We start from the raw sequence: 20324 nt of genomic DNA, 5'->3' as shown, positions 1-20324 counted from the left end.
GACACCTGGGCGGGTCCCTGCTGCACCTGGCCCTTCTTGCCCTGCTCCTGTTAGTGCTGGGGCAGTTCTGTGGCTCCCGGATACTGTGGGGATTTGTCCACACTTGCCCTTGGCCATCCAGTCTTGGTTCATCTTTTGATGCCTGGCGTTGAAAGCCTGATGTGAAGGTTTGAGCCAAGCAGGACAAATGAGGGTGATGCCCAGGGAGGGGTTAGGGTGCATGGGCGAGCAGGCCAGCATGGGCTCTCCCTCCGTCAGCAGGTGGCGCCAACCCTTCCCCCGGGCCTGCCAGCCCCTCCCTGCTGGGACCCGGCTGGCCTCTGACCTTGTCCCCTTCCCTTGCCCTGCCAGGTTGCTGGTGGAGAAGTTCGCTGTGTCGCTGCAGGACATCCCACAGGTGCACCCTGGCGAGAGTGTGTTCCTGCCCCGGCGCTACCCGCTGCCCTGCTTCCTGGACGCCTCCCAGCTGAAGCCACACAGCGCCCTGGAAGAGCTGTTCCTCAAGTGAGTGTGGGAGGCCCAGGAGCTGGCAGTGTGGGCGGGGGCCTCCTGCAGGGGGACCTCCAAGCAGCAGTTGGGTCGTTAGGATATGTCACCTCGCAGGGGTAGAGGGGACATGGTCATGCGTGTCTGCTCATACAATTGACTGATTTAGCTGCACAGACTAAAGAGTCCTGTGTCCTGACAGATACCAGGTGTGCATCCCATTGCCCCCCATGCCCTGGGTCCAGGGAACGGCCGAGTCCGACTCCTCACACACGGCCCGGGTTCTCAAAGCCATGGGCACCGGGTCCACTTTCTGGGCCAGCAGATCCTGGCTGGTCCCTCCCCTCTGCAGCAGAATGGGGCCGGATTCTCCTTTTGCTGTGTGATTTCTGTTACTTGTGGTCAGCTGTGGTCTGCCGCTCTCAGGTAGAGAGTTCCAGAGCAACATTTTAAATCGCGCACCATTCAGAGTCACATCGTGAAACCTCAGGCCGCCCCGCTCCTCCTGACACCACTGGGAATCAGCCCACTGCTTGCTTGCGAATCCACCTGGTCTACACTACCTGCCCGTTACTTAGAAACTGGCTTGGTTTTCACCCAAACTGGCTCATATCACAAGGCCTGTGTTCCAGTAATCCCTGTTTTACCTAACGGCGGCTGCAAAATGCAAGCGATGTCATGCTGGGAATTCAGATCCGACAGAGGGAGGCTATGAAGCGCTTCCTTACCTGGAAAGGTGGACGTTCTTGACTTTCACATCTATCCATAAAATCGGAAAGAAGGAAAAAAATTCATGCTCGTTGTGCTGTTGCACTCCAATCTGCAAAAACTGTAGCTACAGAAGCCAGGGGTGATGGTGCACCCCTGTAATCCCAGCCCTGAGAGGCTGAGGCAGGAAGATCACCACAGACTTAAGGCCAATTTGGGCTGCATAGTGAGTTCAAGGCCAGGTGAATGACATAGCGAGACCCTGTCTCAAAAAATAAAAAGGTCTAGCTACAGAGCGTGACAAGAATGCAGTTAAATTGGAAAAGCATTGAATTGTAGGTCCCAGTACTGCCTACCCTGTCAGGCCTGCACGGGGGTCTTAGGACGCCTCCTCCGAGGTAACGAGGGGCCATTCTGTGAGAGATGCCTCGCTTCTTCCGCCTGTGCGATGCTGCACCAAAAAGCTTTTTCCGGCCACCAACACGCTCAGTAACCATAGGACAGCTGCCTGTTCCTCTTCTTTTGGGGAGTAGATTCATGATGACTATCACATAATCACTACCTAGACTGCTTTTAAGAGGCTTTGAAAGCAGTTTACTGCAACATGCAGCACTTGCTGTTGTGAGCTAACATGTCCAAGAGGAAGAGAAAGAAAGGTGCCGTTGCTGCCTGCTGCGTTGGAGGCCGAGGGGACGGGGACAGGGGCCACCCTTACCCACCGAATGAGGGGCACAGAGGCCGGCAGCTTTGTGGTCTCACAGCTGTGATGGAGCTTGAACCTAGGAGTCTCCTCTCTTCTTCAGTCTCTGGCTTTCCTATGTGAATCTGTGCGTTTCTCCTGACAGTACTGAAATACCCAGGGCTGGGTCCTTACAAAGAGGAAAGGTTCATCAGCTCGAGTGAGGCTGGAAGTCCCCACAGCAGAGCACTCACTACAGCCGGGCCCCTTGCCACGTGTTGGATGGAGCCACAGCGCTGGGAATGTAAGAGGGGTCAGCCGGACCATTCTGGACCTTCTTCAACTTGGGCACTTTGGAAAACGCATTCAATTTTTGGACCCCATTGCCAAGAAGAACCATTGAGATCATACTACCAAAGTTCAGAAGAAAGGAGCAGAGCCAGGTCTTGGAGAAACACATGTCCCTGTCCCCATAGGCGAGCTGCAGGGTGTTGAACATCTGTGACAGGACGCGAAGACACCACTCAGCGATAAAACAGAGCACGTGAGAGCCAGTGGAAGACTTCAAACTCGAGCGTTCATGGAGATAGGCACGTGAGGTTGTCCACAAAAGAAAATTGCTGAAATAAATGCAAAACAAGAGACATTTCTACCAAATGGGGAGAAATAGAAACCAAGATAGGAAAAGAAGAAGAGGAACAAATGCGGAATGCCTGTCCAGGAGATACAGTCTTCTCATAGTAGGAATACCTGAAACAGTATAAAACAAGTGCAGCTGAAACAATAATTAAGGAACGGATGGAAGAAAACTTTCTAGAAGTAAAATACAATGAGAAGAAAGCAATACCTAGGCATCTGCTAGGTACTTTTTAAATTTTTAGAGATTAAAAAAAAAAGTTTTGCAGGTATCCAGAGAAAGCAGGTTACCTATAAAGGGACACTAGTTAGGTTGACCTCAGATTTTTCTCTTGCAATTCTAAATGCCAGAAGACAATGGAACCAGCCATGCATGATGGCACACAGCTGTTATCCCAGCACTCAGGAAGCTGAGGCAGGAAGATCCCCTATGAGTTCAAGGCCAGCCTGGGTAGGCTACGTAGTAAATTCAAGGACAGCCTGAACACATAGCTAGACTCTTGTCTCAAAAAAACAAACAAACAAACAAACAAACAGTGAAACAATATACTATCCTAGAGTTTGAAGGGAAATAATTTTGAAGCAGAATCATATACCCTGCCAAGTTGTTATCTGTTTATGAGGGCTCTGGAAGATACTCTCCGGTATGCAGGGACAGAGAAAGTCTGTCAGCCAAGAACCTTCTCTGAAAAATGTGCTGACTGATTTACTGCCGCCAACAGGGAACATAAATTAAAAATAACTAAAGAATAAGGAGGCAGTTGGATGAAAGCTGATGGCCAGCATTAAAACTGGTTAAGAAGCATGAAGACTTAGATTATTACATGTGGGGTAATAAAGCTGAATGCAAAAGTAGTAGATAATAATAAAGCTAGACCCGGCATTTTCAGTTTATGCAGCTTTAAGCTGTCAGTGCGCAGGCCAAAGAGCCAATGTGTTGGGCAATCAATACTATTTTATCGCCGGCCGTGGTGGTGCACACCTGTAATCCCAGCACTAGGGAGGCTGAGGCAGGAGGATCATTGCAAGTTCGAGACCAGCCTGGGCTACAAAGTGAGCTCAAGGCCAGCCTGAACTGCATAGCGAGACCCTGTCTCAAAAAGACAAAAAAAAAAAAAACTATTTTATCTTTGCCATGTAGGATTATATATAAAGGTGCATGCCGTACAGCCGCACATATGTAACATAAAAGCGCGGTGTCACTGTGGACAGGACAGGTACAGCACAGACAAAAAAAGTGATCACCTGGCCAGATAGCAAGCAGAGGGGTTTAGGGAAACAGGCACTTCTGTGAGGCGCCACCTCTTCCCCGCCCCCCAGTCCTGGGGGTTGATGCGCTAAGCTACATCCCTACCACCCACTCCTTTTTTTGGACAGGGTCTCACTAAGTTACTCAGTTGTCCAGATAGAGTTCGAATGGGCAATCCTCCTGCCTCGGCCTCCCAGAGTGCTGAGATTACAACCCTGTACCACCAGGCCCGGCTAGATGTTGCTCAGAGGTTGCTCTGGTTAGGATCTGAATAAGGTCCAGACATCGAGATTAGACAGCGCATGCTGCATGGTGAAATAACACCGCAGTCATTACTTTGAGGCTGTAATGTACTTAACCATCTTCCTAGTTGTTTAGGAGATGTGTGTTTCTCCAGCTTCTCTCTATGGGGAGCACCGTGGTGGGGATGTCTTTACATGTGTTTGTCTGGAGGTCGCCAGTGTGTTCCTAGCTGCAGTGAGAGATGACGTGAGTGTATGAACCCTGGTAAAGGTGGACCTGGTCCTACTGAAAAGAGGTCTAATAAAGATAAGATGAGGAGGAGAAAAAAGAAGAAAGAAGCCAGGTGTGATGGCTGAGGCAGGAGGATCACTGTGAGCTCCAGGCCAGCCTGAACTGCATAGCGAGACCCTGTCTCAAAAAAAAAAAAAAAACAAACCTAAGAGACAGAAAAACAAGAAGGGTCATGGAGCTGGAGAAAGAGACCAAGAATGGCCAGCTTGGACCAGAAGCCGGAGAGCGAGAGTGAGGCGTCTTCCTGTGCGGCTCTGCCCTGGGTTCCTGCCAGCAGCAGGTTTGCTGTCCCAGGCTGGCTGTCGGGCAGGAAGCGTTTGACAGATGAGGCGGCCCACAGTGCGGTGACCCAGGATCAGCGCAGCGCTGCCAGACGGGGCCAGGTGGCCGCCTGGCGTCCCTGCCTCTGCCTCGGAGGAGCTCGAGTGCACGAGGTAGCGGTTCCGTGCCTGTCTGCAGAGGCCTACTGGAGGGACGTGCTGTGTGACACTGCGGCTGTGTGACACTGTCCGGAGCTCCCGCTGAGCGGCGGGCAGGGCCACTTCTGGAGGTCACAGTCTCACCAGCGGTCACCTATCATTTCCTGTTTCTGCGAAGACCTCAAGTGTAGACACAGAGGGGGCTGAGTACGAATACGAAAACAAGCCAGCCGGGCTGGGCTAGAAACACGGCCACAGCGGGGACATGAGTGACCGAGGAGCCCTTGCCAGACAAGACGTGAGCACCTCGTGAGCTGCTGAGGAAATTTTATCCCTGGTCATATTCCTTGCATTTTCTAGACTCCGCAATGAACATGTATCGTTTCATCATTGGAGGGGGAAGAAGCGGATGTGTTTTTTTTAATTTTGCATTTTTTGAGACAGGGTCTTACTCTGTAACCCAGACTGGCCTTGCGCTCATAGTGATCCTCCCCCTCAGCCTCCCAAGTGCTAGGATCAGAGGCATGTACCACTACCCCTGGCAGCGATGCTACGTTTAAAAAAATCACCTCTTGAAATAAACGCACATCCCTCAGTTTTTCTGTTGTTTTGTTTTTTTGAGACAGAGTCTTGCCATGTAGTTCAGCCTGGCCTTCCACTCCCCTTTGTGCCCCACGCTGGCCTAGAACTAATGGTGATCCTCCTGCCTCAGCCTCCCAAGTGCTGGGATTACAGGCATGCGTCACCATGCCAGCTTCCAGCTGTTATTGTGCCACGAGCAGCTTCTCGCCTGGAGGAAGTCATTTGTAATCCAAGCACTTGGGAGGCCAAGGCAGGGGGTCATGACAAATTCAAGGCCAACTGGGCTATGTAGTGAGTTCAAGACCAGCCTGGACTACAGAGTGAGACCCTGTCTCCGGCAAGTGAAAGCTCCAGTGGGCTTGTGTTCTGTTACAGTATTTTATTTTAGCTTTCATCAGGAAAATTGGCATGGCTGGCACCATGTAAATAAGACCTCGGTGCCGACCCCTTTGCACCACTTGGGATGAGCTGGACATCTGGGGACTTTGCCCACCGGGACTGGATGGGGAGCAAGTCTTTCCTTGGGCACCGTCCGGGTCACGCTGGGAATTCCAAGCGGGTTGCTGGGCGTTGTGTGGCTTCCCTGGCGGGAGGCGTCGAGGGCAGGACAGACACCCGCCCATCATTGCCCGCGTGGCTGAGGATTAGCAACTGTGCTACGCCTGCACCCGGAGCCTCCCTGCTGTGAGATCCCCGCGCCAACAGCTCGGGGCTCTGTGTCCCCTGGGCCCGCGTGGCACCTGCCTCCGCTTCTCTGCCAGGACCCTCTGACATTCTCTGGATAGCTTGCGAGCTTGCCCTTGGCAGAGGCACCTGCTGGAAGCCAGCACAGGGTTCTTGGGGTGGAGACGAGACGCTGGCTTTTGCTAAACCTAACAACAGCTGATTCTGTCAGCCAAGATGTTTGTTTGAGACAGGGTCTCGCTACGTAGCGCAGGCTGGCCTCGAACTCTTGGTGATCCTCCTGCCTCTCAGCCTCTCAAATGCTGAGGTTTACAGGTGTGCGCTACCACCCTCACTTTAATGCAGCTGTTTGCATCCCACATAGCGCCGGACCCAGAATTCCTTGAGAGCCATTCGCTGCAGGCGGGGTAGTCTTCTGGCTCGTGCTGCTTGTCACACGTGTGAACCTAACTCAGCAGTGAGCCTGCAGCCCGCTGCCGTGTTCCTGGCAGACGCTGCACAGCCGGCAAGGCAGAAGGGAGGTGTGTGGCTGCTCCTGGGTGCAGCTGCTGGCCCTGTGTTGCTCCGAGCCCGCAGGGCCCCCCACCACCAGGAGTCCCTGGGGTGCTGGCCTCAGAGGGACCCTGCCAACGCACGGGTCCCAGCATCCCCCACAGGGTCCAGCCTGCTTTTGGGGGCAGCGTGTGTGTTTGTGCTTCTAAGTCCATGGGCGGAAACAGCGTGTGCTCGTGCATACAGGAGGGTCTGTCTCACAGCCGTGGGCAGAAAACCTCTTTCTCCTGGGACCGTAATGGCTTAGATCCTACGCCAGACCATCTCTCTGCGGCTGACCAGGAGTTTGGGGAGATGACAAAGCCCAGCCAGCCTCCCTTCCTTCCTTCCTTCCTTCCTTCCTTCCTTCCTTTCCTTTCCTTTCCTTTCCTTTCTTTCTCTCTCTACTCTCTCTCTCCCTCCCTCCCTTCCTTCCTTTTACTTTCTCTCTCCCTCCTTCCCTCTCTTTCTTTCCTTCTTTCTTTCCTTTTTGAGACAGGGTCCCACTGTGTAGTTCAGGCTGGCCTTGAACTCACTGTGTAGCCCAGGCTGGACTCAAACATGTGGTGATCCTCCTGCCTCAGCTTCCTGAGTGCTAGGATCACAGGCGTGCACCATCACGCCTAGCCAGCCACTTTAAACTGACTTCCAGAGTACCCGGTGCTGGAGCCCCAACAGCCGCCCAGAATACGTCTCCTCCTTTTTTTACACAGCCCTGGCGTCCTCTAGCCAAGGTGATCGGCCAGGTTTCCTGCCCCCAGCCAGCTGTGGGTTCTGAGAGAGGAAGGGACTGCACAGGGCAGCACGTGTGCCGTGCAGGTTGTGGCCTCAGCCACGGCAGCTGGAGCGCCCCTCACCCTGAGCGGGAGCAGGCGCTGCTCCCTGGACCTGCGTGCAGGAGTTCCTTCCCTGAGCTCCCAGGCCGGCCCCTGGCTGCTGTTTTCCCATGTGCTCGCTCAGGTGTCCTCTTTGTGTTGGAAAAACACAAGCGGGGCGGAAACACTCTGTGTAACTGGACCCGAGACGCTGGTGTGGCCCACAGGTAACCCTGCCCGGCCCGGAGCCCGGGCTGAGCACCGATTCCCCCGTTGTCGCCCCACCTCAGGCAGTGCTGTCCCCACTGGCAGATTCCTGTTTCCCTCGGTCCCTTGGAAAGGTTGCAGTGTGCCAGCCGCTGTGCATTTAAAACACTGTGAGGCCAGGTGTGGTAGCGCACAGCTGTCATTCCTGCACTCGGGAGGCTGAGGCAGAAGGATCTCTGTGAGTTCAAGGCCAGCCTGGGCTACACAGCGAGTTCAAGGCCAGCCTGAATTACTAAGCGAGACCCTCTCTCAGAACAAACCAAAATATAAAATAATAATTAAAAATAAAACACTGAGTTGTGTTTGTGGACAGCACTAGAGAAAAACAAGTGGTTTTGGTGACAGCTTGGGGCTTTTTTGCTTCTGGCAGCACCTGACACTGAGGGCTCCAAAAAGCACCTTTGCCCACAGTAGCCACGGTGCTTCACAGCCCCCTGACCCTGGGGTGTCTCCCACGGGGTCTCAGGAACAGCTGTGGAGCCCCTCACCGCACCCCTCTGTCCTCAGCGCCCCGCCGTCTCAGCAGCTGTTCTTCCTGCGCAGCAGTCTCCTGAGCACCCTCTACCTGCACTCCACCCGCCCCTGCCCGGTGCCTGTGCTGCAGTGGCTGCTCAAGGTGAGGACCCCTGTGGCCACTAGGTGGCGCGTGCGGCGCGGCCCATGAGCAGCAGGCTGGGGCCTCAGCCTCCTCTTGCCCAGAGTGGGCGCTGCTGGCCCGGTCGTGCCCCTGGATCGGGGAGGTGCTGGGACCCGCTGTGGCTTCCCGGGACCCACCCCACGGCCGACCGGGGCACCAGCTGCTCAGAGCCGAATGCAGGGCATGAGGAGGTGGCCTGGCCTCGCCCCACCCAGGGCTGGCCCTGCCCGGATGGGGATGGGCCGGCCCCAGGTCCTGGGGGGTGGCTGTGCAGCCCATTGGAGGCCAGAGCCCAGCTGTGAATCAGCTCCGCGCGGGGGTCACCCCGGGGCCTCGGCCCAGGAGGCTGGCGCTGCACGGCACCCTCCCGGCCCAGGAGGAGGGGAGCTCCTGGGGCCTGGTGCACGCCGCTGCCCCCACCCAGGCCCTGGCAGGAGAGGGGAGCGGGTCGGCCGGGAACAGTGTGGCCTTTATTCTCTGCCCCTCCCCGCACGGCCGATGACAAAATGCACAATCGGCCTTGGGCACACAAAGAGCCCCTCTAAGATGTCGCCCACAGAGGAGCCCTGTGTGACCTGACACGGCGGAGAGCCCTCCCGTTGGTGGCTCCATGTCTGCGAGGTCCTGAGACCCCAACCCCGCCGCTGGGCCAGCCAGGCGGGTCACTCGCAGCAGCTCTGTCCTGCGTGGGTCACTACGCGAGTGCTGTCAACCCTCTCGCCCGGTGGCCGCCAAGCCCTGCTGGGGCCTGGACCGGCCAGGGGAGCAGTGAGAGCCTCTGCACTTCAGAGCCTCCTGCAAGCGCTGAGCACTCCAACCTGGAGATCCTTGCGGTGCTTGTAAAGACACAGGGGCACCAGGTGTGGCGGTACAGACCTGTAACCCCAGCATTCAAGAGGCTGAGGCAGGAGAGTCACCACAGGTTCAAGGCCAGGAGGGAGTAGTGAGATCTGCCTCAAAACAGCAATAAGGAGATGACCCAGGCAGCCCTGCAGTTGGGATGTGCTTTGGACCTAGTGACCCTTAGGGGCTTCCCAGTTGGGGTGTGAGGCCCAGGCGGTCATGGGGTGCAGGCTGTGTGTAGGGAGCAAAGGGCGCAGCCGTGGCCAGCTCAGCCCCCAAGGTGGGCGTCCAGGAAGGGGCTCCGCTCAGGGCTCCTGGTGGCAGCAGTGCCCAGTCCCCGGGGGAGCTGCAGGCGTCCCCAGCACCCCAGTAGCAGGAGGAGGGCACGATGTGACTGCACATGCAGGGGCCCACAGCTGAGGCCGAACCAGGTCCTGTGACCGCGGGCAGGGCTGTCCCCTTGCCTGGCTGCACGATCATGCACGACTCTCTCCCGGGCTCCCCACCCTCAGCCTAGAACCCGTCCTCGGGAGGAGTGCTCGAGCGTGTGCCGGGTGGCGCCATCCCCACCCCGGATGTGTAAGAGCAGCGCTGCGGCTCCAGCGCCTCTGCGCCCTTGTCCCGGTGACCAAGTGTAGGCGCCGACCCGGACACCAGTCGGCTGCCACAGTAGGACCGGCGCTTGTCCGGGGCCAGCCAGTGTGGTCGGTGCTTTCCAGCTCTTTCCCCACTGTCCCCGCCAGCGAGGGACAGCTGTGACCCAGGGATCCAGGGCTCGAGGACCAAGTCCACACGGGCAGAAGCGACAGGAGAGCTCAGGTCACCGCAGCCTTCGCGCCCAGCATTGCTGCGTGCAGCACTAGCTGTGTGACCCAGAGGAGCGGCTTGACCTCTCTGAGCATGGTTTCCTCATCTGAAAGTGGCAAGAAAGACAGTATCCTTCTACCATGTGGATTCAATGGGATTATCTTATTTTATTTGTTTTCTACGAGATCCGGCCTCACTATATAGTTCAGGCTAGCCTGGAACTCATGGCGATCCTCCTGCCTCAGCCTCACAAATGCTGGGATTCTTGGTGTGTGCAGGGCCAAAAGGGATTTCTCTAATGTGGAGCTGTAGATGTTTGTTACTGCTGATCCACAGGGATAAACTTCTTTTTTCCTCCCAGCTGCTAGCATGGCCTCCAGACACGTCCTCAAGAGCCTTTGGTCTCCTGTGGGATCTCAGTGTGGATGAGCTCTTCCATCAGTCCGGTCAGTACCAGGGTGTGGGGCGGAGTCCTCAAGCTCTTGGCCCATGGTGCAGGGGAGCTGTTGGGGTTAGAGACACTGTGTCCTTTGTGGTGGAGACGGGGACCCGCCTGTCTTCGGCCCTGACTCTGGTGTTGGTGATAAACTGAGCCCCAGCCCCCGGCATCCTGCCCCGCCTCAATCCGGGTGGCCGTGGCCTAGTCTGGGCCGCGCTGCAGACCCCAGGGCCCCGAGCAGTCAGGGCAGTGGTGCTGCCCAGGGCAGGCTTGGAGCCAAGGAGGGGCTTGAGGAGCGTCAATGGTGTCCTGCCAGGCAGAGTCCCCGGAAGGGGACGTCCCCAAAGCCGTCCTCCCCTGGTGGAGCGGGTGTGCCCAGCACCCCTGGGTTAGGTCTGGGCTGGAATGACAGTCCAGTCTGTGTCCCGCCCCTGCGTTGAGGGGCGCCCTGGGCCCAAAGCTCCGCAGAAGCCATCAGGCCCTTTGGGGGCTGCATCCTCCCAGGCCGTCCGCGTGCGGTGCCTGGACCTCGACGCTGTGGCACCAAATTATATCATGTAACCAGCTGAAAGTCGTCTGCCGCAGATGGCAGAGGGATTCACCGTGCCCAGGCCCGGCCTGTGCCGGCCCCGCTGCCCCCTCTCCACAGCGTGGACAGGCGCTGGGGTCAAGATGCCCCTGCGGTGCGCGAGCCCCACCCTTGCATCTCCGAGCCGTGCTGCCTGGCTGTAGGAGTTGGCCGACCTGGGGGCCATCTGTCACGGTCACACATTCCAGATGCCCCTCCCCGCCTGCCAGGGAGCCCTGGCGGAGGCCCAGGCGGTGCTGTCCCCGCATTCTGTTCCTTTGTGTAACCCCTGCCTCTGTGGCCAGGCGGCCCTTCCCAGCCCTGCGGCCGCCTCTGCCGCAAGCCTGCCCTTTCAGGGACACAGGCGTCCCTTGCCCCGCTCTCCTCCCCGGGACAGAGGGAACACCCCGTCCTCTGCCTGTTGCACGTGGTCCCTGACCCCTCCTCCTTCGGGAGGGCTGAGAAAGCATCCCTTGAGCTCCTGGCAGCTCCGCTGTGGCTGCCCGACCCAGAGCCTGTCCTGTGGACGCACCTGGCTCCGGCCCCGCAGGCTAGACTTGAGGGGGAACCCCAGGCCTGAGCTCCGAATCCCCGCTGATTCCGGGCGAGGCGGAGCCGAGGTCCACAAAAGAGTCGCAAACAGGAACCTGGACACACACTTGGCGTAGCTGTTCACCGCAGCGTTGTTCTTTTTTGTTGTTTTGACACAGTCTTGCTAAGTGGTGCAGGCTAGCCTTGAACTCGCATCCTCTTGCCTCAGCCTCCCGAGTGCTTGAATCACAGGCGTGCGCCGCCACACCCAACTGCAGCATTATGCATGGTTGCTAAACGGTGGAACCCAGTGGATGACGGGGTGACAAAGCAGGGTTTGGACAGGAGGTGGAAAACCATTCCACGCTGGAAGCAAAACTGTCACGTGCTACCATGTGGATAAAAATACGGGGTCCCTGACCTTAGCCATTTCCCAAAGAACAGGTGTCCTAGGAGTCTACTCGTGGGGGTCCCCAGAGTCATCAGATTCTTAGAGACAGAAAATAGACGGCAGCTGCCAGGGGCTGGGGGAGGGCGCGGCGTTTCTGTGCGGATGGCGACGGTGCTGCACGGCAGCAGGAGCACGCGTGGGGCTGGCCGCGGGGCTCCCACCAGGGCCTCCCGAGCGTAAGACGGCTCCAGCCCCGGGCTGCACCCCGGCCCGGAGGACCGCCCTCAGATCCAGGCTGGATGCGAGAGGAAGTCGCGCTGCTCTGGCGTCGTCCCCGTCCCCGTGGGGGGCAGCGCTGGGGACAGAGCCTTGGCCACCTCCCCGCGTCTGCGTCTGCATCTGAGAAATGCGCAGGGCTCCGTCCCAGCCTTCCGGGTGGAAAGCAGGAGCTGGTGGTGACGAGGGTGCCTCCCGGCGTTCCTTGGGACGCTTTTGTCCCGACCGCTGCCTGAGTCAGGAGCTCCGAGGACCAGGATGGAGCTGGGGCCGGCTTCGAGCCGCGGCACGGAGGGCGTGCTCGGGGGACCAGGGCGGGGCCCGAGGATGCCAGGCCGCCCTGGCGCGTGGCTGGAGGACAGGGCGCTGCGGTTGTGGACAGAAAGGCAGCGCGTGTCACCTGCGCGAAGTCTCATGAGCTCAGAGTATGGAACATTCTGGAAGGTCACCAGGCCTCGCCCGGGGGGGGGGGCCCACAGTCGAGTGGGGAAGATGAGTTGAAGGTCGCCTCGAGGTGCGGGGCACCGTCCCTGTCCTCAGGGCTGGTGGCCGTGGGGGCGGAGGGGCCAGTAACCGAGGCAGGAGGTGGAGAGGGAGCAGGAGGAGCCGCCAGCAGGAATCAGCAGGAATCTGGGGCTGCCGGGCCACTCTGGTGAAGAAGCTCAGGCAGAGACTGAGGGCGCTCACAGTCGAGGGACAGCGGCCCTGTCTGGAGGCCTGCTGGCCCAGGCCTGTGCATAAACAGGTCCAGAATCCCATGTCCTCCCTTCTCGAGGAAGCTGTGTTTTAGGTGGGCTCTGTTTCTTTGGTTTGGTTTGGTTCAGTTCGGCTGGGGACAGGGTCTTGCTACGTGGTTTAGTCTGGCTTTGAACTCACTATCTAGCCTAGACTGGCTGGTCATCCTCCTGCCTCAGCCTCCCCAGTGCTGGGGTTACTCAGGTGCAGCACTACACCTGGCTTGCGCTTTTTCATCTGTGCCTAACAAATCCCTGGTGAAGAGAAAACAGCGTTCAAGGCACGAAAGTAAAGTGTAAGGGATCATGGCTTTGCATACTTTTCTTTCGTCTTCTTTTTTATTTTTATTTTATTTTATGGTACAGGACCTGGCCAAGTCGTTGAATTGCCCAGCTTGGGCTCAGACTTGCTGTCCTGCCTCAGCCTCACAGAGCACCGGGATCACAGGCGAGCACCACACACCCCGCTTCTCTCTTTGTATCAGGACAGTCTTCTCACCCTGTTCCATTGGACAGAACGGGGTCACAGGCCTTGAAGGGTTCTGCCGTGTTTCCTGGCTGCTGGTGCCCTTTGTACACCCCGGTTGTATCTGAAGAATCTCTGGCCTCATGAGTCCCGCCACCCTCCCCCAGGGGAGAGCCCAGGAAACTCGCTTTTCCAGCTTTGCCTCCATCTTTGAATTTTCAGTTTTCAGATGAGCCGGCTGACACACTGGACGATGGTTTACATAGCATTGATGTAGTCGCAACTCTTAGCAATCTAGGCTGGCCTTGAACAGAATGAGGCCCTGGGTGGATGGGTGGATGGCAAATACTGCAGCATGTGTTTGTTTGTTAGATTTTAAGACAGAGTCCCTCTATGTAGCCCGAGCTGGTATCAAACACAAGGTGATCCTCCTGCCTCAGCTTCCCAAGAGCTGGGATTCCAGGAGGGTTCCAGCGGCCCACCAGTGAGAGAAGAACCGACAGGGGAGGAAGCTGGTGTCCTTTGTCCTGCATGTCCTCGGTGCTTGTCAAAGGAAGGCTGCTGCTGACCTGCAGGGGCCAGGAACACTCACAGCCTGAGGACAGCGAGGCCTGGGCCCCCGGGAGCGGCTCCCCACGGGGAATAGAGAGCACAACACTCTTCTGCCCCAGAGAGGCCTCAAAACCGGGTTCCTGCACCCAGGAAGGAAGGAACACACTCTGAGGCACAGCCCGATGGACAAGCCCTCTCAGAACTCACTGAGGTGAGGCGGTGGCTCACGCCTGTAATCCCAGCACTCGGGAGGCAGAGGCAGGAGTATCGCTGCTAGTCTGAGGCCAGCCTGTGCCGCAAAGTGAGACCTTGTCTCAGAACACACACAACACACGTCTTGGATGAAGAAATACATGAGAAAATGTTCATCACTGGTCATTTGCGGGATGCAAATTAAAACAACACTGAGATTCCATCTCACCCCAGAAAGAGTGGCTGTCATCAAGAAATCAAACAATAACAAATGCTGGAGGGGCTGTGGGGAAAAAGGAACCCTGCTCCACTGTTGGTGGGAGCGTAGACTGGTACAACTGCTATGGAAACAGTGTGGAGAGTCCTCAAAAAACTAAGATTGGAAGTCCTATTCAACCTACTATTCCCCTTCTGGGTACCTTCCCGGAAGAATTAAAAACACCATACCACAGCAATATATGTGCACCTATGTTTACAGCGGCATAGGTTGTAATAGCTACATCCTGGAAGCAACTCAAGTGCCCACCAGCTGAGGAATGCATAAAGAAGATGTGGGTTTTTTTTAATACAATGGAGTACTACTCTGCCATAAAGAAGGACATGATGGAGACATTTCTAGGAAAAAGACTGCACCTTGAGTCCATACTCCTAAGAGAAATAAATTGGACACGCACCCACAGAAAAGTCAGAGACACACGTGAATACCACGTTGTCTCTCTGGTGTGAGAAACTGAAAGTGTAAATGAGGACCCAAATGTATAGTAGGTGTTGTGAAATCAAAGGAAAATGTCCAAAGGGGAAGGGGAACAAGGGGGAGGGGAGCCGGAAAGGAAGGAAGGGCAAAGTAAAAAAAAGAAAAGAAGGAAAACATGGAAACACAGCTTTGTAAATGGGGAGGGGAGGGGGGTTGAAGGGAGGCAAATGGGAAAATAAGTTACATCGTGTACAGGTGCAGATTCTCTGTGATGAACGTGATGTATGTATATCTAAACTAGACCGATAAAGTCTAACAAAAAAAGACTGACTTCACACATCACACGGTTCATCCCTGCCACCCCCACCCCGCGCTGGAGGCTGAACCTGGGCCTCGTACTGAGCTACGTTCCCAGCCCTTTTTATTTTTTTACTTTGAGACAGATTCTCGCTAAGTTGACTGAGTGGGGCTCAAACTTGGGATCCTCCTGCCTCAGCCTCTGAATGCTAGCAGCTCCTCTGCGTGTAGTGTATGAGTCCATGGTTTTTTTGGACACTCACAGAGCTTCGCACTGTTACTACCACCTAACTCCAAGACACGCCCTCGATTCAGAAGGAGCCCTGGCTACCCAGGGCTGTCCTGCCCCTTGGTCCCTCGCCCTGTGCCATCCTTAGTCCACTGCCCATCTCTGGGGTGGCCCTGGGTGGACGCTTCACACAGACTGAACCGGACAATGTGTTCACTTTTGCCTTAAGTGCTTTTCTTCGTGAAATATTCAGGGTGCATGCACGCTATAGTATATGTCACTCCTTTGGGTTTTTGTTTTCGTGATCTGAGTTTGACTTTCCCGGAACTAGATTCATGTCTGGTTCTCAGTGCTGAGCTCACAGGGCTGCCATCAGTGGTGTTTCCGCAGAGCCCGGGGAGCGGCAGGGGCAGAGCCAGAGGCGGAGCATGACGGGCCCCTGGGAAGAGGCCGCAGGGGCCGCACTCCCTGTCCTCTGAGTCACAGACCAGATCTGCTGAGAACACAGGGGAGGGGTGTGGCCAGGACAGGACACCAGAAGCAACGCCAGCGCCCCAGCTACAAGAAGAGTCATCACACCCCACAAGGAAGGAAACCTCCCCCAGAAATGGGGTGACGGAGGAGGAAAGAACACCATAGGGAGCACACAAAGGGCTGAGGGCTTTAAAATTTTTGTTGTAATTTCTGGGTTTTTTTTTTTTGATATTTTTGAGACAGGGTCTCGCTATGTAGTTGGGCTGGTCTTGAACTCACTATGTAGTCCAGGCTGGCCTCAAACTCACGGTGATCCTCCTGCCTCAGCCTCCCAGGTGCTGGGATTACAGGTGTGTGCCACCTTGCCTGTCTCTGTAGTTATCTTTTATTAAAAATGTTTCCTAAAAATATGTGCCTTGCGTTGGGGATAGTAGATCAGCAGCACAGTGCCTGCCTGGCAAGCATAAAGTCCTGAGTTTGATTCCCAGTACCGCCCCCCACAAAAAAAGTGTCTTTCATGTCTTGAGCACTGTGGGAAAGGGCCAGGGTGGCTGGGGGTTTCCCCAGGGCACCCCGTCAGGCCCAAGATGTCTAAAGGGGGCTCGACACTCATACCCACAGGAGTAAAGCCGACTCTTTGGATCTCAGCTCCTTGGCCCAGACAGCTTTAGGCCTCAGATCTTTTGGTGATCAACTACAATCCCCAGCTCACCTGGATGGGCGGTCAGCAAAAGAACGGGCTGTGTCAGTCCTGGCGGGTTCAGCGACCCCACCGCGGTCTGTCCCCGTCCCTGAATCTGGGTGGCTGGGAAAGGGGCGTGGCTAGGGCACAGCGCTCAGGACACTGCCTCCTGCTCCCCACGCCCCCCCCAGCCCGAGCAGCTCTCTCTGGGAGGACTGGGGGCTGGAAGCTGTGACCGTGGGGTTGTCCTGGTCTCCATCCCACAGCCCTCGCCCTGCCCCTTCCTCTCTCAGGCACGCCACACTTCTCCTTGGACTCTTTGGAAGGTCAGAGGTCTTTGGGGTCCAGGAATCCTGTCCTGTGAGTCCAGAAAAAAAGACTTGATACTTGTTGGCTGGGGGTTTTATGGCAGCCTTAGGCAGCTCATCAATCCACGGCGGCCAGTTTGGGTTGGATCAGGACGTGGGGGCCCCCAGGCTTGACACCAGGCCAGGAAGCGTGAGCCCAGGTTTCCATGTGCAGTGGTGGTGGCCCTTGGCTCAAGTTCTTCTCACTAGTTCATTTTTTATAGGTGCATACTGTTCCATCACTTGGGCATACCACATTGAACTTCATTGTACACCACATTGTACATCAGTTGATGGACACTTGGGCTGTTTCTATTTTCTATTTTGAACCATACTGTAAGCACTTATGTGGACGTGTATTCTTGCTGCTGTCTGGTGGGTTCTGGGAATTAGAGTTGCTGGGTCACATACAAATTTTAGCTTTAACTTTTTGAGCACATCCTCACTGTCATTCGCTCATGCCCAGCTTTGGACAGCAGCCATCCGGAGGGGAGTGAAGCAGTGTCTCCTTGTGCTTGGGACTCAGCCTCCTCGGCAGCAGGGCATGTCGAGCGATTTCATACGTGTTTAGGAGCTGTTTGTTCATTTTCCTCGGGGAATGTCTCTCCCAATGTTTTGCCCACCGGGGGACTGAGTTGGGGCTGTTGTTTTTGTTTGCCTGTCTCTGAGGCATTCTCTGTGTGTTCCAGACTCTCGCTCTGCCTGGGGGGCGATTCGCAGATACTTTCTCTGAGCTCTCTCTCCTTCCCTGTCCTGACGGCGCCCTTTGATGCAAAAAAGCTTTCCATTTCGATGCAGTCCAGCACATCTGTGGGTTTTTTTCCCCCCTTTGGTAGCCTGTGCTTTTTGATGTCAAACTTAAAAACACCATTGCCCAATCCAAAGTCATAAAAATGTTCCTCCTAGCCAGGCATGTGTGGCCTCCGCCTGTGATCCAAGCACTCAGAAAGCTGAGGCAGGAGGATCCCTGTGAGTTCCAGGCCAGCCTGGACTGCCTAGTGAGCTCAGGGTCAGACTGAACTATATATCTAGACCCTGTCTCAAAAAAAACAGGGTTTGGCTGCGCCAGGGTAGGAGGCACACTGGGTCAGGGGGGTTGAGAGAGGATCCGCCAACCGCGAGAGGCCGTTTCCCGCTAGCTTCGGGGACTGTGCTGATCTTTTGTGCCAGGCGTTCCATCTCCCACCCTCCATGTGTGGGAGGAGGGGGCAGATCACAATGTAAAATGGCCTGGCCAGTACATTCCTTGGATGTTCTGAAAGTAGGCAAGAAATTCATCTCGTAAGAACAATTCCACTCCATTGTCCTGAGCAAGGACGTCCTCCCTCAGTCACCACGCTTTTCCCTTGGTGCCTGGAGCCCCGGTATTGTGGTCATCAGGTCTCTGGGGCTCACTTGGACAGAGCTTTTTTTGAGAGAGTCTCCCCGTGTAACCCAGGCTGGCCCCCACCTCATGGTGATCCTCCCGCCTCAGCCTCCAAATGCTAGGATCACAGGTGTGCACCACCTCCCCAGCTATTCATGAAGGATATAAATCTAGTTTCTTCATTCTGGTTTGGTATTAGGGAAATGCAGCTTCATAGACCATGTTGAGAAGTGGTCTTTTCTCTCGACTTTCTGTTGGCTTGTGGAGAACTGGTATTGTTTCTTCCTGCGCTGGTTGGTAAAGTTAGTGAAACCATATGGGATTTGAATTCCTTTGTAGGAAATGTGCAAATTACAACTGTGTTTTCTGTAGTAGATGCAAGGCTGTTTGTATCATCCTTTCTTGGGTGGCTGTTCTGCTTTGGATCTGGAATGTTCCCAAAGGCCCAAGTGTCACAGGTTTCATCACCGGCTTGGTGCTCTTAGAAAGTGGAAGACCCATCGAGGAGTGAGTCATTGTGGGAGGTTTGAGGCCTTGTTCTTGCAAGGGATTGTGGGAGGGCTGGGAAGCTCAGTGGATGGTGCAGGGAGGCCCACAATGAGGAAGAGAAAGAAAATGAGAGAGGGCAGGAGGAATGGGCTGGATTTTGGAAGCCCAGTCTATTTCTCTCTCCCTTTCTAGCACAGCCATGATAGGAACAGCTTTGTTCCACCCCAGAGTCCCCACCTGATACGCAGCCCCACGAGACCACAGGCTGAAGCCTTGAGCCAAAGTAAACCTTTCTTCTCTTTAACCTCATTATCTCAGCTGTTTGTTACAGCAATGGAGCACTGGCTCATTCTATGGCTATGTCCATTTCCCCAGGGTTATCCAAAGCATTGGCTTAGATTTGCTTATAATATCCCCTTACTGTTTAATGTCTGTGGGATAAGTGGCAGTGACCACTTTTTCTGATCTGGTCTTGGTAATTTGTGCTTCTTTCTGATCAGATTAAAAGTTTATCAACTTTTTTGTTCTCCTCTAGGAACCAGCTGTTGGTTCCATTCATTTTTCTTACTGTTTTAGATCTTACTAATTTCTGTTCTTGTATCTATTACTCCCTTGCTGCTCCTCACTTTGGATTTAATTTGCCAACCCTTCCCCCAAGTCCTGCTCATTTCTTAAAGTGAAGATTTAGATTGTAGTAGTTCATCTTTTTTTCTAGTTCTTTTTAAATGTGAGTTATATATTATACCTATAGCACATTAGGTTGTTAGTACATTTGTATGGTTTACAGATGTATGTTTGTTGGCAGTATAAGTTAAACCTTTTTTTTCTTTTTTGAGAGACAGGGTCCTGCTACGTACTCCAGTCTGGCCTTGAACTCACCATGTGGCCCAGGCTGACCTGGAGTTTGTGGTGATACTCCTGCCTCAGCCTCCAGAGGGCGGGGATCACAGGTGTGCACCACCACCTCAGCTGAACATTTTTTAGATGTCGAGGGAGCTGGGGTGTAGCTCAGCAGTAGAGCACTTGCCTGATGTGTGAGGCTTGGACTTCAATCCTCAGCACCCCAAAAAAATTTTCTTTAAAATTTGTTTATTGGCTTGGAACATTAGCTATTATTTTTCCTTAAGCAGCTTTTGTTATCATAGTGGGTGAAGCATTCTTTGGAGCTGCAGGGTGACATTTTGAGCAGAGCCATGTGGTGGGGCCGGAGGATGCATGACCGGTGCCTGCGTAGGACGGGAGTGGAGCAGGGTCAGTCGCCAGCGCCCTTCCCTCAGGAAATCCTTGGAGCAGGCGCCCCGGGGGCTTGGTGAGAGGCCAGAGGTGACAGCGGGCTAGAGGCTCGGGCCAGAGGACGACAGCTGTTATCACAACAGAAATCTGCGGCTTCCTAAGTCAGAAACCTTGACAGCAGCCAAAGGGGCGACTTGGCCGGGTGCCGTCCTCACCTCCAAATTTTCAGTAGCCTCTTTGGCCGTTTCTTTCTCGGCCTGTTCTCAGATGGCTGGCTTTTGTTTCCCTCTGTGTGTGCACGGTGCGTGTGTGTGTGTGTGTGTGTGTGTGTGTGTGTGTGTGTGTTGCTTTGTTGTTTTCTGTGGTGCTAGGAATGGAACTTGGGTGCTCTACCACTGGCCCTTTTCTTATTTTTTATTTTGAGGCAGTGTCTTGCTAAGTTGCCCAGGGTAGGCTGAAACTTGTGATCTTCCTGTCTCAGCCTCCA

At 55.1% G+C, this 20324-nt stretch overlaps 1 protein-coding gene across 1 annotated transcript in view; it reads left to right on the top strand.

Annotated features, from left to right (window-relative positions):
* The window catches only part of Fam178b (family with sequence similarity 178, member B), a 75708-nt gene that overhangs the window by 12320 nt on the left and 43064 nt on the right, over window positions 1-20324 (top strand). Inside the window, exons 5-7 of the mRNA XM_005400687.2 lie at window positions 352-504; window positions 8098-8206; window positions 10239-10323. Of these exons, the coding sequence (XP_005400744.1) occupies window positions 352-504; window positions 8098-8206; window positions 10239-10323 (347 nt within the window). The remainder of the gene's footprint in view (window positions 1-351; window positions 505-8097; window positions 8207-10238; window positions 10324-20324) is intronic.

The sequence above is a fragment of the Chinchilla lanigera genome, unplaced genomic scaffold (genome assembly GCF_000276665.1).
Source record: "Chinchilla lanigera isolate Chin_1 unplaced genomic scaffold, ChiLan1.0 scaffold00069, whole genome shotgun sequence".
In the NCBI taxonomy this organism is placed as follows: Eukaryota; Metazoa; Chordata; class Mammalia; order Rodentia; family Chinchillidae; genus Chinchilla; species Chinchilla lanigera.
This window is presented reverse-complemented; position numbering and strand designations above follow the sequence as displayed.